We start from the raw sequence: 14,768 nt of genomic DNA, 5'->3' as shown, positions 1-14,768 counted from the left end.
AGCACTGAAGATACTGGATTAGGACAGAGAGATTTGGGCTTCAGTCTGCCTTTGGCTGCTAAAGCTCACTAGATGACTTTGGCTAGTCACTCTCACTCAGTCCAAATCACCTCTCATGGTGTAATTGTGCAATAAAACTGGAGCAGGAGTGCCCTATATGCTGCCTTGAGCATCTGACAAAAAAAAACAGGATATAAATCTAATAGCGATAAAGATAATGCTTCAAATGCATCATATTCTTATCTGAGGATACTGTGATGACTTTCACAATGAGATTATCGCTCTACTTGTTGATCCCCAAAATATGCGCATCCACTGCCTGTGAACTGTAGCTTACAACTATCTGGCAAACGTCTTTCACAGTAAGGGTTCTCTCCCACACCAGTTATTCATTTGAATACACAAACATAAGCCCACTCACTCTAGTCAGAATTGTGGCTTAAGGTCCATCTGGCAGCTGTTTGCTGGATAATCATGAAAAAACAGCTTCTCTCCTGCCTTAGTCATTCATTTGTATACACAAACATAAGCCCACTTATCTATAATACAATCTTAGTTATACAGATGGCTTGGAGAACACGCAAAACATCTGAATCATTGAATGGGGAACATGCAAAACATATGAATAATAAGTTTGGCTCCAAGGAGAGTCATTTATGAAGCTTTCAGAAGCAGCTGTAGCAAGGCTACTAAGAACATCATGCACACATGAGCACAATTTAGAATATGTGCTAATGTTAAATCTCATTACAAACATGCACTTAACTTCTATATGTACAATCTGAGATGGACGGATGGATGCATGGATGGATAGATACCTGTGTGTGTGTGTGTGTGTTAGTAAGATATATTAGTATGGATGAATGTATGCATAGTCTGGATGAAAAAGTGGGTTTTGCTGAGAAATAAAGAGAATTTTAGAATTAGCACGATCTGAGGTTCAGATGGCATGGTTTTCTGTGGTATGATAAAGTTAAGGATAATTTAGACTTTAAGAATCATTATATTAGAAGTGCCATATTGAGAATATGAAACCGATATAAACCCAGACTGTGCCTGAAAATGCCTTTATGGGACTCAGCACATGAAGCATTTCATAGGAAAGAAACAGTAGTTAAAGAAAAATGGTTAACTGATTGAGAGTTGTTAGAACAGGAACATGGAGTATATAAGTTGAAGTCAAAAGAATAATTGGCCACAGAGGAATTTAGTTTTCAATGGTTTTCATGATTAAGGGAGAGATTTAAGGTAAATAAAAGGACATTTGGAATTGGGCAGCAGAAGACAGAATTTGATGTTGAACTATGTAGAAATGATGAACATGTAATTGCTAAAATGTATAAAGTTTTACTGATATTTGAAATGGAAGAAGAACAAGTGAAAGACTGTATGATAAAATGGGCTAAGAACTTTGGACACAATATACTGATGAAACAGTGGGAAAATAAGTGGTTAAAAGGATTGAAATTTACATTGTGTTATAACCTAAAAGAAAAATTTTATAAAATAATGTACCGCTGGTATATGACTCCAGAAGAATTGTCTAGAATGTATAAAGGTTCTTCACATTTATGTTGGAAATGTGGACAACATGAAGGGTCATCTTATTTTGCCTAGCGGACTTGTAAAAAAGACAAATTTCTGGGTTCAAATACATATAATGATACAAAGAATTTTAAAGATCAACATTCAACTGAAACCAGAACTTTTCTTGCTGGGATTAATGGACAGTTAATTAGAAAAGATGAGATGTCAAGATTAAAGGTAGACATTTTGGGCGTCAGTGAACTGAAATGGACTGGAATGGGCCACTTCACATCAAATGACCACCAGATCTACTACTGTGGACAAGAGGACCACAGAAGAAATGGAGTAGCCTTCATAATTAATAGTCAAGTGGCTAACGCAGTGCTTGGATACAATCCAAAAAATGATAGAATGATCTCAATTCGAATTCAGGGCAAGCCATCTAGCATCACAGTGATCCAAATATACGCCCCAACCACAGATGCTGAAGAAGCTGAAGTAGAGCAGTTCTATGACGATCTGCAGCACCTACAGGACAACACGCCTAAAAGAGATGTTATTTTCATCACAGGAGACTGGAATGCTAAGGTGGGCAGTCAAATGACACCTGGAATTACAGGTAAGCATGGCCTGGGTGAACAAAACGAAGCAGGACATAGGCTGATAGAATTTTGCCAAGACAACTCACTCTGCATGACAAACACTCTCTTCCAACAACCTAAGAGACGGCTTTATACATGGACTTCACCAGATGGACAACACCGAAATCAGATTGACTACATCCTTTGAAGCCGAAGGTGGCAGACATCTATACATTCGGTAAAAACAAGACCTGGAGCTGACTGTAATTCAGATCACGAACTTCTTCTTGCACAATTTAGGATCAGACTAAAGAGATTAGGGAAGACCCACGGATCAGCTAGATATGGGCTCACTAATATTCCTAAGGAATATGCAGTGGAGGTGAAGAATCGATTTAAGGGACTGGACTTAGTAGATAGGGTCCCGGAAGAACTCTGGACAGAAGTTCGCAACATTGTTCAGGAGGCGGCAACAAAATACATCCCAAAGAAAGAGAAAACCAAGAAGGCAAAATGGCTGTCTGCTGAGACACTAGAAGTAGCCCAAGAAAGAAGGAAAGCAAAAGGCAACAGTGATAGGGGGAGATATGCCCAATTAAATGCAAAATTCCAGAGGTTAGCCAGAAGAGATAAGGAATTATTTTTAAACAAGCCATGCGCGGAAGTGGAAGAAGACAATAGAATAGGAAGGACAAGAGACCTCTTCCAGAAAATTAGAAACATCGGAGGTAAATTCCAGGCAAAAATGGGTATGATCAAAAACAAAGATGGCAAGGACCTAACAGAAGAAGAAGAGATCAAGAAAAGGTGGCAAGAATATACAGAAGACCTGTATAGGAAGGATAACAATATCGAGGATAGCTTTGACGGTGTGGTCAGTGAGCTAGAGCCAGACATCCTGAAGAGTGAGGTTGAATGGGCCTTAAGAAGCATTGCTAATAACAAGGCAGCAGGAGATGACGGCATCCCAGCTGAACTGTTCAAAATCTTGCAAGATGATGCTGTCAAGGTAATGCATGCTATATGCCAGCAAATTTGGAAAACACAAGAATGGCCATCAGATTGGAAAAAATCAACTTATATCCCCATACCAAAAAAGGGAAACACTAAAGAATGTTCAAACTATCGAACAGTGGCACTCATTTCACATGCCAGTAAGGTAATGCTCAAGATCCTGCAAGGTAGACTTCAGCAATTCAGGGAGCGAGAATTGCCAGTTGTACAAGCTGGGTTTAGAAAAGGCAGAGGAACTAGGGACCAAATTGCCAATATCCACTGGATAATGGAAAAAGCCAGGGAGTTTCAGAAAAACATCCATTTCTGTTTTATTGACTATTCTAAAGCCTTTGACTGTGTGGACCATAACAAATTGTGGCAAGTTCTTAGTGGTATGGGGATACCAAGTCATCTTGTCTGCCTCCTGAAGAATCTGTATAATGACCAAGTAGCAACAGTAAGAACAGACCACAGAACAACGGACTGGTTTAAGATTGGGAAAGGAGTATGGCAGGGCTGTATACTCTCACCCTACCTATTCAACTTGTACACAGAACACATCATGCGACATGCTGGGCTTGAGGAATCCAAGGCTGGAGTTAAAATCGCTAGAAGAAACATTAACAATCTCAGATATGCAGATGATACCACTTTGATGGCTGAAAGTGAAGAGGAACTGAGGAGCCTTATGATGAAGGTGAAAGAAGAAAGCGCAAAAGCTGGCTTGCAGCTAAACCTCAAAAAAACCAAGATTATGGCAACCAGCTTGACTGATAACTGGCAAATAGAGGGAGAAAATGTAGAGGCAGTGAAAGACTTTGTATTTCTAGGTGCGAAGATTACTGCAGATGCTGACTGCAGTCAGGAAATCAGAAGACGCTTAATCCTTGGGAGAAGAGCAATGACCAATCTCAATAAAATAGTGAAGAGCAGAGATATCACACTGACAACAAAGGTCCGCATAGTTAAAGCAATGGTGTTCCCCGTAGTAACATATGGCTGCAAGAGCTGGACGATAAGGAAGGCTGAGAGAAGGAAGATCGATGCTTTGGAACTGTGGTGTTGGAGGAAAATTCTGAGAGTGCCTTGGACTGCAAGAAGATCAAACCAGTCCATCCTCCAGGAAATAAAGCCAGACTGCTCACTTGAGGGAATGATATTAAAGGCAAAACTGAAATACTTTGGCCACATAATGAGAAAACAGGACACCCTGGAGAAGATGCTGATGCTAGGGAGATTGGAGGGCAAAAGGAAGAGGGGCCGACCAAGGGCAAGGTGGATGGATGATATTCTAGAGGTGATGGACTCATCCTTGGGGGAGCTGGGGGTGTTGACAACCTGCAGGAAGATCTGGCGTGGGCTGGTCCATGAAGTCACGAAGAGTTGGAAGCGACTAAACGAATAAACAACAATTAGAAAAGAGCCATGGAAGATTATTTTTATATATGATTATTGCTGCAAGATATTTGTGCAAAAATGGGAAGACTCTGAAATACCCACAATGGAGGAATGGTTGTGAAGATGACAGAACTAGCAGAGATGGCAAAATTAACTTGTTCAATTACAGAAAGACCAACAACTTCATGTATCAATGACTGGAAACCCCTTATGGACTTTTTGCCGAAAAAAGAGAAAAATGAACTTGTGATTTATAGGTTTGAAGATTAGAAAGCGTAGCTTATGGAAAGAAGGAAATTATGATGTAACTTTAGAGAGAGAGGGTAAAATATGAATGCATTTATAAGTGCTGTCAAAAAGATTGGAAGCTTGCCCGCCCTCCCTCCCTCCCTTCTTTTTTCTATTTTCTTTCTTACTTATTCACTATTCCTCCTTATTTTATTTGTTTCTTTTCTAGTATTCGTATTGTTGTTATCTTGTAAAAATTTTCTTCAACAAAAATTATATTAAAAAAAGATATATTAGCATACAAGACAAAATTTCCTTCATCCCAAACTATGGATGCGTTATACAGTATTGATCATTGGGCAGACGTGCACATCCTAATCTTGCGAATGAATTGGTATCCTACAAAGATGGAAATCAGGTGGTAAAATTGGGAGAGTTGGGAACATAGTCCAAAAGCAGCACCAAGGGCAATATTGGTAATATGCACAAATAATGTAAACCACAATGAACATGATTAAGTAGCTCTAATTATCTGACTGAAACTACCAAAGGCACATAGGTTTATATTCACCATACTATGGTACTGGCACATGGGTACACTGCTGGGAAAGGGCAACAAAGGGCTGGACAAGACCCCCATCTTTGGGTCATGATCTTTTTTGTGTCCTCATTCAGTAGTGCCTGGTTAGGCACTACTTCCACATGGTTTGAAGTATGGGTCTACCATAAGCCTCTCTTGTCAAGAGGTTACAGAAAAGCTGCATGGTTGAATTGCTTTTAGAATACCAGCCAGTCAAAACAGGATAATTAGATCAAGCAGATGAAAAGATAAGATGCATGACAAAATCAAGGAAATCCAGAGAGAGCAGAGTTCTGAAGCTTTCTGTCTCCTTGTCTAGAGTGAGTCATTAGTTAAGAGACCACAGCTGAGAGATAGATTAAGGAATCTTCAGTAACACAGAATATACTCCATCAGGAGAAAATCATGTAAGCATGGAATGTATTTCAAAATATTTCTGAGTAGACTGCAATTACTAGACCATGGAGAAGTCTAGAAATGGCTGAGAGTGCATAGCTTCAACCTGTTGCCCGAATTCCATTCTCCAAAGTCTTCCTCCTCTGGTTGGTTCCCTCTATTCCAGCCTTAGCCAACTCATGTTGTTCTTCCTTTGCCACAAAGCAAAATTTAGCCTTTCTCTTCTATCCCCCCAGCAAAATCTCTGGATTATATGCTGCTCATCTTGCACAGGGATAACAACAATCTTATATTTACTTTTCCTTTTTGTTGCACCTGAGCCACTCACTCCCTGTGCCCACCTGCTTCCTAAATCATTCACCTCTCTTGTCATTCTGACCTCAATAAGCTACTGCACTAGCTTGTCTCTATATAAATCCTGCACAAATGTTTTGCCTTTAGTTTTAAAGTCCTCCCGGCCTTGCCCTGTGTGCCCAGCCTGGTGCATTCATAGCATTCTGCTCTCGTATTCAATATATCCCTGCAAAGCAGTGAGGGTCTTCCAACTTTACCATGCTGGGCTATACAAAAGCCTTCTGTGCTCTTAAATGAGTCTATTGGTTTTATTTGCTTAGAACGGTCTCAGCTAAAACCTCTGCAAATATCTCCTTTTTTTTCCTTCTAAAACTTGAAGGGAAGTTTTTTTTCCCCTTCAAAAACTTGCCTCAAACCCAATTCCACAAAGCCTTCAATCTTCATCTCCCACTGAAATTAAGACTGAATTTGTGTAATTTGTGTAATTAAACTGAATGCATCTTCCTGGTACTCATCTCCATTTTTCATCTTTTTTCATGCCCAGTACAGAAATATAAGATTATAAGCTTCTTGGAGGAGCGGACTTTCTAATCTAGTTATTTCCATTACTATTTATAGTGGCACATAGCATTTACAGGATCTGATGTAGCAACATTGGCTGAACCATTCACCTTTAAGCTATTAGCAATTAATATAAGGCCAAAGTAGAGTTAACATTAATAACGTGATTAGCTCTTCCTTACTTGGTTTTTTTCCTGTACTAAGCAGCTGCTGGTAGATGGAAGAGTATTTTGAAACAGATCAGAATTGCAGTAATACATGGCTGAATATAACATACCTTGAAAATCCAAAAACTGCTCTAATCTGGCAAAGTATTACACTGGCTCTATGACTGACTTATTAATTTATCAGAAACAGCAAAGGTCTGTCAGGATGGACCTAACATGTGCAGCTACCCAACACTCATTTGCCATTTGTTGTGTGTGCTTGCAGCAGGAAAATCAACTAAATATTAGATCAGCTGAGACTCTGCAAGAGCATATACACACAGAGAGATAAACATCTGATCTACAGCCAAAGGTTCTGGTGTACCCATTCTTATTTTGAGAGAAGAATACACAACACAGCGATCTCTGATCTCTAAATGGTCTGTGACCTTTCACGGTATGCCAGGATACACACTTGCTCTTACCTTTCTATAGACCATCCCAATGATGCCAGTTCTCAGCCTCATCCCAGTAACAAAGCAGTACTGGAAATGCTGGTGAAGGATTATTGTCTGCAGCACGGCACAGAAAAACATCAATGCCGCAATCAGGTATCCCCACCATAAGGGAGCACTTTCATTCTTCACAAAGCTAATTAACATGCTGTTTAAGAAGAAGATTGAAATAAACAGACAACACAGGGAAGAGAAAATAAAAAGATTAATGGGGCAGAGCAAAACATCACTTCCTTTTAACCCCCTGCTGGAGTAGTCCCCAAACAAAGTATCCTTTGTGAGAGGATCAAACTTTATTCATGTGCTCAATTATGGTTGGATAAATGTAACCTCAAACATTTTATTTATTTTACAATCTTCTATTTGTTTTCCATTAAAACTTCTAAAGTGAAAATATATTCATATGTAAAGCAGAGATAGGATACCTATGATCCTCCACATATTGTTGACTTGCAACTTTCAAAATCCCTTACTTCTCCTCTGTGCTGATTGGAGTCACAGAGATCTGCAGTTTGGCAGTATCTGGAGGGCCACAGTTTGTCCATCTCAATGTATGAAAATAGCACAAGTATATTTCATTGGACCAATGCGGAGGGTGCAGATATTGAGATGTGAAGCAAATTATAGCTTCACAATGTAGTACATGCAGTAAAGTATGCACAGGTGTAATTTTTACACTTGGCAACTTACACTTGGGAATCTGAACAGCAATTCCACATAGAACTGATTTCCCCTTAGGAAATGCATTTTGCATATGATCAAGTCTAACTATGAACTGGAGAGAAGCATGCCACCTAGGCATGTTATTAGCATGCCTAAAGGGGAATCTTCCATATACCCCCTTCAATCTTTCATATTTATTCACGAGTACAGTCTTCCCCAACTTGGCCTCCTCCCCACCAATGTCTTGGGAATCATGTTCCCAGATTTCCCTCTGGGAAGGCTGGGGAAGGCTGTACTAATACATAATCTTAAAGGGGCATGGAAATTCTAAATTCTCTTGCCTGTGAGAATTAAGGGGAAAATTTACCTTAACAACTGGGGGTTGACAAAAGACAACAGATCTTGGATCACTTTGAAGAAGGAGCCAATTAAAAAATAAGGGCCAAAGGTCCTAAGTAAGGCTTTAAGAAAGGAAGGCTCTTTCTGCTTAATGGGAGCATTTAACATGAGCTCTGTTTCTCCTGGACTTTCATCCATATGGTTCATCTCATGGTCACAGCCCTTTGTGTAGGATACATCATATTTCCTAGGACAAATAAACACATTATTTCAGTCAGTTAAAAAGAAGAGCCCTGTTACAAATGCTGATCAAATAAGAAACTCGAGCAGCAGGACAAGCAGCCTCGGAATTTCCACATGTAGCTTTGGTAGTTAGAACAACGGTACTAACAACTACACTACTTTGGTACAATAGGGGCCACCCTTTTACTGTCCAGAAACATAGAGGTGTTTGCTCCAAAAAAATAAAAAGCAACTAGCTGTGTTCAAAACAGTTTCACTTGAATAGTGTTACAACTACATATTTAGATTACATTGATCTAAGGGAGTTAACTTGGAAACATTTCCACAAAGGCTCTCCCGAGCATCATGTGCAATCATTCTACTTGGTGTATTTAGTGGCAGAAAGATCCATGTCAATCCTTTGTAGTGAATGTGGCAAAGATTGCTAAGATTACATTACCTTTAAAAAAACCCTAAACTTTAGATATGAAGTTGTAACCTAAAGCCTTTGCTAAGACTAAACCACCAACACCTAAAATTTCTCCTTTTCTTCTTTGCCATAAAAACATCATATTCAGCAAAACAGCAGCAGTCTTAGTGATTCCCCTGCTCTGAGATGTATAGCCCTCATCAGGGCTACATAATCTCCCAGATACCTTCAGTTTAGCCTCTGGTGCCACATGAGGGATTCAATACAAAGCCTATCAGCCATGCTATATTCGGCCCCGACTTTTCAATCATTTAATTAATCCATTATTGTATCCTCCTCTAGCCTTGTTGAAGACCACAAAGATCAGGAAGGGTGAAAATGCCTTTGTCTGCAGGCAATATCAGAAAGCAGGTCCTGAGGCACTATGCTGGAAAGAATACCCCAGTAAATACATTTTGAGGAAATAGGCTGATCTGGGTAAAATAAACAAAATATATTCATAACCTTTCTATTTAAATTCCTAAATCCAGAATAGTTTAGCTGTTCAATACTGTATCTTGAAGAAGGAATAATTGTCACTTATTTTTGGAATGAGATGTGATTGTTTAGTTGTTGCCAGATGGAAAAACATGCTCTGATACAACAATGTCATCAAAATCATAGTAGAACTGAGCATTATCTAGATAGTTGACAGGTTTTAAAATTTCCTACTCAATAAATATAATTTGATACATGATCTATATATATAATGTTTATTTGGAGCCTGCTGCCTGAAAGATTCTGAAAGCCCAGAATAAAAACCATGGCTATTTCACATCAGATCAACCATGTGTTTGTCTTCTTTTTGGATTTGCTTTGAAAAATGGCTTTACATAGTATTATGAATGCTCTAAACATTATTTATTAATCAATTCACAAGATTTACATGCTACCCCAATCAAGTGAATATTTATTTATTTATTTTATATGCTGCCTGATTTAGTGGTGTACAAAAGAATTTCACTAAGTAGAGTCATTTTCCACAAAATGTAAGAATCATGAATGATATCTAAGTTATATAAATGAGATGGAGACCTTTCCCCCTCACCAAGTGCCTCAGAAGGCCTCAAAGTCCCATTTAAAAGGTCTGAAAAGAATTCTGAAAACCCGGATTGAGGGGCCCAAGCATATCTCTAGGAAAATTCCCTTTAAAAAGGATTTCTCTAAATCTTTGCTGTGTTTTAATCTGATTTCATTTGTGTATAAAATGGAAACTCCATGGAGAGCAGTTGTTGAGCAATTCAGAGTAGTTTAAGCCAGTATTTCTCAGCCTCAGCAACTTTAAGCTGTGTGGACTTCAGTTCCCAGAATTCCCCAGCCAGCCATGTTGAGAAACACTGTTTAAACACCCACATTAATTCTCTTCCAATATTATTAGGAGGAACCAGATACTATCTAGTGAAAACTCGATACTAGGTGTGCTTGGGAAAAACACAGCAAAAGGGTGGAGTTTCTGTTTTGTGAAATAATAACTGCATAATGCCCTAGGAGATGCCTGACTAGCTCAAATTTTATACATTCAGAAGTCCCATGGCCTCTTTAAAGCAAAGCATATTCCTTACTATGGCATCCCAGGGTGTCAGAGTGAGACAGCTGCTTATGAGTACTTGCTGCATTACAAGCATTCACAGATAGGCCATTTTATTCTCTGACTGGGTTGATCAAGGTCTGCAAGCTTGCCAAACAGTGGCCTTCTACTTGGAAACACGAAAGGTCATCTCTCTACCAAGAGCCGACCCCTTTGCAAGGTTTGTTCAGATAGTGGCTTCTATTCCTTGAGGTCTTTTTTTCACCCTGATAAGCACAGAATGTAGCCTTGGGTTTTTTTTTCCCCTGTCAATAAAGTGGGGAGACAAAAGCATAGCATACAGTAGGCTTGGATTCCAAAATGGCAATCTCTTGGAGTAGGCCAGAAAAGTTAAATATCCGCAGAGTATCGTCACCCAAATAAAATTTGGCTGTAGAGGGCCTGAACCATGGATAAAAAGTTACTCCTGCACTGGTAATAAGACAAAGGAAGCAGCCAGGCATCTATTCCATGCCCAGCCAGTTCAGAACCTTCCCTCTCCCTACCGACTGTATCCTTGTTTTCTTTGCTGTGCTTAAGTAACTTTCCAAAGCTTATGCTGAGATAGTTCCAGGTGCTAACGAGATGAGCTGCAGTTTGTTCTCCTTCTTTACAAGCATTATAGCCCACTGGCAGTTCCTCTGAAATTCAGCCGTAAATCACTAATTTATATGGCAATGGTTTATTTTCCTGATTACAAAAATTGAAATAGGTGTTTTAGGACCCCTTTAAGCAAGCTTAATGCACTGAATTTAGTACCCCACTGGAAATTTCTCCAAAAGAAGCGAAAATTCTAGGGCTGCACCTCCCGTGATGGCATCACACTTCTGTAGTCCCCTACAGGCCGGAAAAAGTTTGCTCGTTTTTAAGTGTGGCCTCGGACAATGGAGAGATTTCCAGACTCAGTGGAAATTTAGATGATAATTCTCTGATTTTCTGACTTTCTTGTTGACAGAGGTGTGATGTCGAGGTGCTTTCGCAGATTGCAGGGCAGGAGGAGAATCCTTTTCGATCTGGGGACTATCCTGGCGGACAACAGAGGGCATGGCCACAATCACCCTGAGGTCACCTTCTCGGATGGGGAATTGGCAGGAATGTAAGGGATGAAACGGTACTTTGCACAGGCTTAGGGCACCCATTTTGGCCCTCAAATCTTCCCAAGCCTTCAGAAATGTTAAAAACAAACAAACAAACAAAAACCCCAGCCTGAAAATTTAGATCTTGTTCATTTAGCTCAGTGTTTTTCAAACTTGGCAACTTTAAGATGTGTGGACTTCGACTCCCATAATTCCCCAGCCAGCGTGCTTAATTTAGCTCGACAACAGAATTGCATCTGGTGCCCTCAAACCATTCTGTGAATGTTCAAATCCCATTTCAGTGATTTGGCTGAGGAAATCCATTCTTTCTCCCATTTGCCACATGACAATAAGAACAGACTTGAAAGTGTGAGAGTAGTAGAAGATAAAATCTGATAAAGTACAATGGAGTTGAAGAAGAAGTTCCAGAAGTAGGTTTTTCAAGGTTTTCTATGACTAGAAAAGGCGAAATAAATTATGCAAAAAAGCAAACACACCCACTAAATTAATCCGCATAGACGTTACAGGATACAGATTTTTCATTTTCTTAACAAAGCATATGGATTACTGTGGCATACAATCTGCTCTTTTAAGCAGTCCTTATGCTGAATACAGTATTTCCTCTTGGTCCTGCAACTTATAAAGACAATCTTCTAGATAGGAACATTGCATCAAACTCCTCAACGAAGAGCTGCTAGGTGTGAGGGGGCTGAAAAGAGGAAACACTCCAGCAAGCATATTAAGAGTTTCTTCAGTGGAATGAGCCATTAAAAAAATTAAAAAATAAAAAACAAAATAGAAAGGTGGAAGAGGAGTGCATAAAGTTAAGATGGACGAATGCAGGAAGGAAGGGGAGGGCATCCAAGAAGGAAAGCAAATAGTGGGGACCGGTGAGGTGGGACCAATCCCCAAATGGAAAAGGCAGGCACACGGAGGCTTGTCCATTCCATGACCATCCAATAACGCCTGATTTCCCTGCATACACGGGAAGGATGAAAAGCAGGGGAATGCCCATCAGGTCCTGCATTGGCCCTAGTGCAGACTGAGCACCAGCCCAATCCCATTGTCAACCCACAGCAAGTTGGGAGCAGCATGGGAGACAAGCAGCAGCTTGGTCACCATACAGAACTGCCCTAAGACTGTATTTTATTCATAAAAATAGAAGTACTGTACAGGAATGACTTTTCTTAAAACAAAGCCAACTTACAATTTCCCATGTTGTTTTTGCTTGTCCCACTCTTTCTGGAGCTTCTGGACTACTTCTTCAGATTTATCATCAGCATTCAGAGACCATAAATCTTTATCTTCAAGAGGCTTCTTATAGCCTTGTATTGCCAAACTAGACAGCAGTAACAAAGGCACATTAATAACGCTGAATCAGTCTGGACAAACCAACCTTTTTGTACATTAGATGGGCAAATCCCTCCACTGACAGCAGGCATCTATCTTAATTTCCCTCTCTGCTACTCCAAGGGCAACATACAGAGCATGCAAAGGATTTGAAAGAGCTATTTCACAATGCACACTAGCAAGAACGTAGCCCCTCTCTTCAAAACTAATTAAAGCAGTTTGTCTTTAGCAAGGCTTACAGAGCTGCTTCAAACATTATCCTAGGTGTCTCTGTATGCACAATACTGCAACAAGAAGACACTATGTGCTATATGAGTTCTGCAAATGACATGGCTGCTTTCAAAAGTTTCAAAGGCATTGCAAAATTCATCTTTCAAATATTTTGCTCAGTCCTAATAATTTATCCATCTGCTAGCATATTTTCTTGCCCTTGGCTTCCATATCCTTTGCTTCCATTACATGGGGTGGGAATATGCAGAGTACTATGGATGCAAGTCAACTATATCATAAATTTAAGAGGGATAAGGATTACCTGTCAACATATCAATGGTGTGCAGGGATGTTCATGTATTTAACAGAGCGTGTAGCCAAAGAAAACATGGTCTGATTGCAACTACAGGAAGATAATCAAAGTTGGCAGAATCAAAGAGAGGGCCCAGGGCTTTATGCTACATGATACCCCACTCCCCCGCCCACCCATCACAGCAGTAACAATATTCTATAGGGCTGTGCAAGTCATTCCATGAAGTAAGGGGTCCTTCTCAATCTGCCTCCTGAGCAAAACGGCTCAGTGAGGCTGTTTCAAGACTCTCCTGAAGACTTCTGGGTACATGTGGGCATGCCTAGAAGAGAATTCTACTGGGAGGACTAGTGGAAAACTTGGGCGGGCCTGGAAGCAGCTATGCTGAGCCTTATTCAAGCAGCTGTTTCCTGGCCTCAAGGTGTGCATCCAGAAGGGCCCTCCCCTCGTGCCTTGCAGTATGCTTTGCGCAGAGGTAACATACAAAGCAGCCTCTAAAAAAAACAGTCTCCTGCCTTGTCCCCCAAATACAGTGCTTTGAGCAAGTTGTGCACTTGTTCATTAGATGTACATCCCTCTATTCCTTCAAGAGAAGGGGGTTCTCCGTTTTATCCCCATAATAGTCACCTTGAAAATAGGTTGGCTTGAGAGGGAGTGACTGGCCTGAATTCACCAGTGAGTTTTGGGGGTAAACCCAAACTTAGGTCTCCCTAGTCATGGTCCATCACCTTCACCACTATATCAAAAACACTCTGTTTTGTTTGCCCATCACTTACCTTGCACGTTCTTCTCTTTTATTATGTGTGTGTGTGTGTGTCTAATTGTACAAGCTGTTATCAATGCTTCTTTCCCCTCCTCCAGCTCTCCCCTTTCACATTATTCTGATATTAAATCTGTGAGCCCAAACCTTCTGATATTAGGATCTTCCCCTATATTAAATTAATTTGGTTCAAAATATTTCAACGCTGTCCAAACACAAAACTTCTACTGAACCTTGCATCATTCCAAGCTATCTTATAATTCTTCCTTGCCTTTGAAATGTACTTACTGGTAAATACCAGGCTGTGAGATAGCTTCCTCGGCATGGTTTCACACATTGCTTCAATAATATCCAAACAGAAGGGGGATTACTGGCCTAATCTAAAGGTGGTGGCTCATCTTGACTGCAAATTCTCCTGGCTCTTATCTCTGCTCAGCCCCCATAGAAATAACAACAGGACAAATGTTAATGGTTTTACTCCCTGTTGCCCTCCAACCCTCCCATAGCAACTCGGCTGATTGCAAACAGAGTGAATTCATTTGATCTCTCTTTAATTGGAAGTTTTATGACAAAGTAATAT

General features: G+C 40.1%; 1 protein-coding gene across 5 annotated transcripts in view; it reads right to left on the bottom strand.

The window, feature by feature from the left end:
* ABCC3 (ATP binding cassette subfamily C member 3) overlaps nt 1–14,768 on the bottom strand; it is a 96,222-nt gene that overhangs the window by 48,742 nt on the left and 32,712 nt on the right. For all 5 annotated transcript variants that reach the window (XR_010067195.1, XR_010067194.1, XM_063293224.1 and 2 more), the window contains exons 7-9: nt 12,766–12,897; nt 8,253–8,471; nt 7,193–7,370 (exon numbers count right to left, since the gene is read on the bottom strand). Coding sequence is in view for 3 of the 5 variants with exons in the window: in XM_063293224.1 (XP_063149294.1) it covers nt 7,193–7,370; nt 8,253–8,471; nt 12,766–12,897 (529 nt within the window). In the remaining 2 variants the exon portion in view is untranslated. The remainder of the gene's footprint in view (nt 1–7,192; nt 7,371–8,252; nt 8,472–12,765; nt 12,898–14,768) is intronic.

Source organism: Candoia aspera, chromosome 2 (assembly GCF_035149785.1).
Source record: "Candoia aspera isolate rCanAsp1 chromosome 2, rCanAsp1.hap2, whole genome shotgun sequence".
NCBI classification, from domain to species: Eukaryota; Metazoa; Chordata; class Lepidosauria; order Squamata; family Boidae; genus Candoia; species Candoia aspera.
The sequence above is the reverse complement of the archived record's forward strand: the minus strand, read 5'-3'. Positions and strand labels throughout refer to the sequence as shown.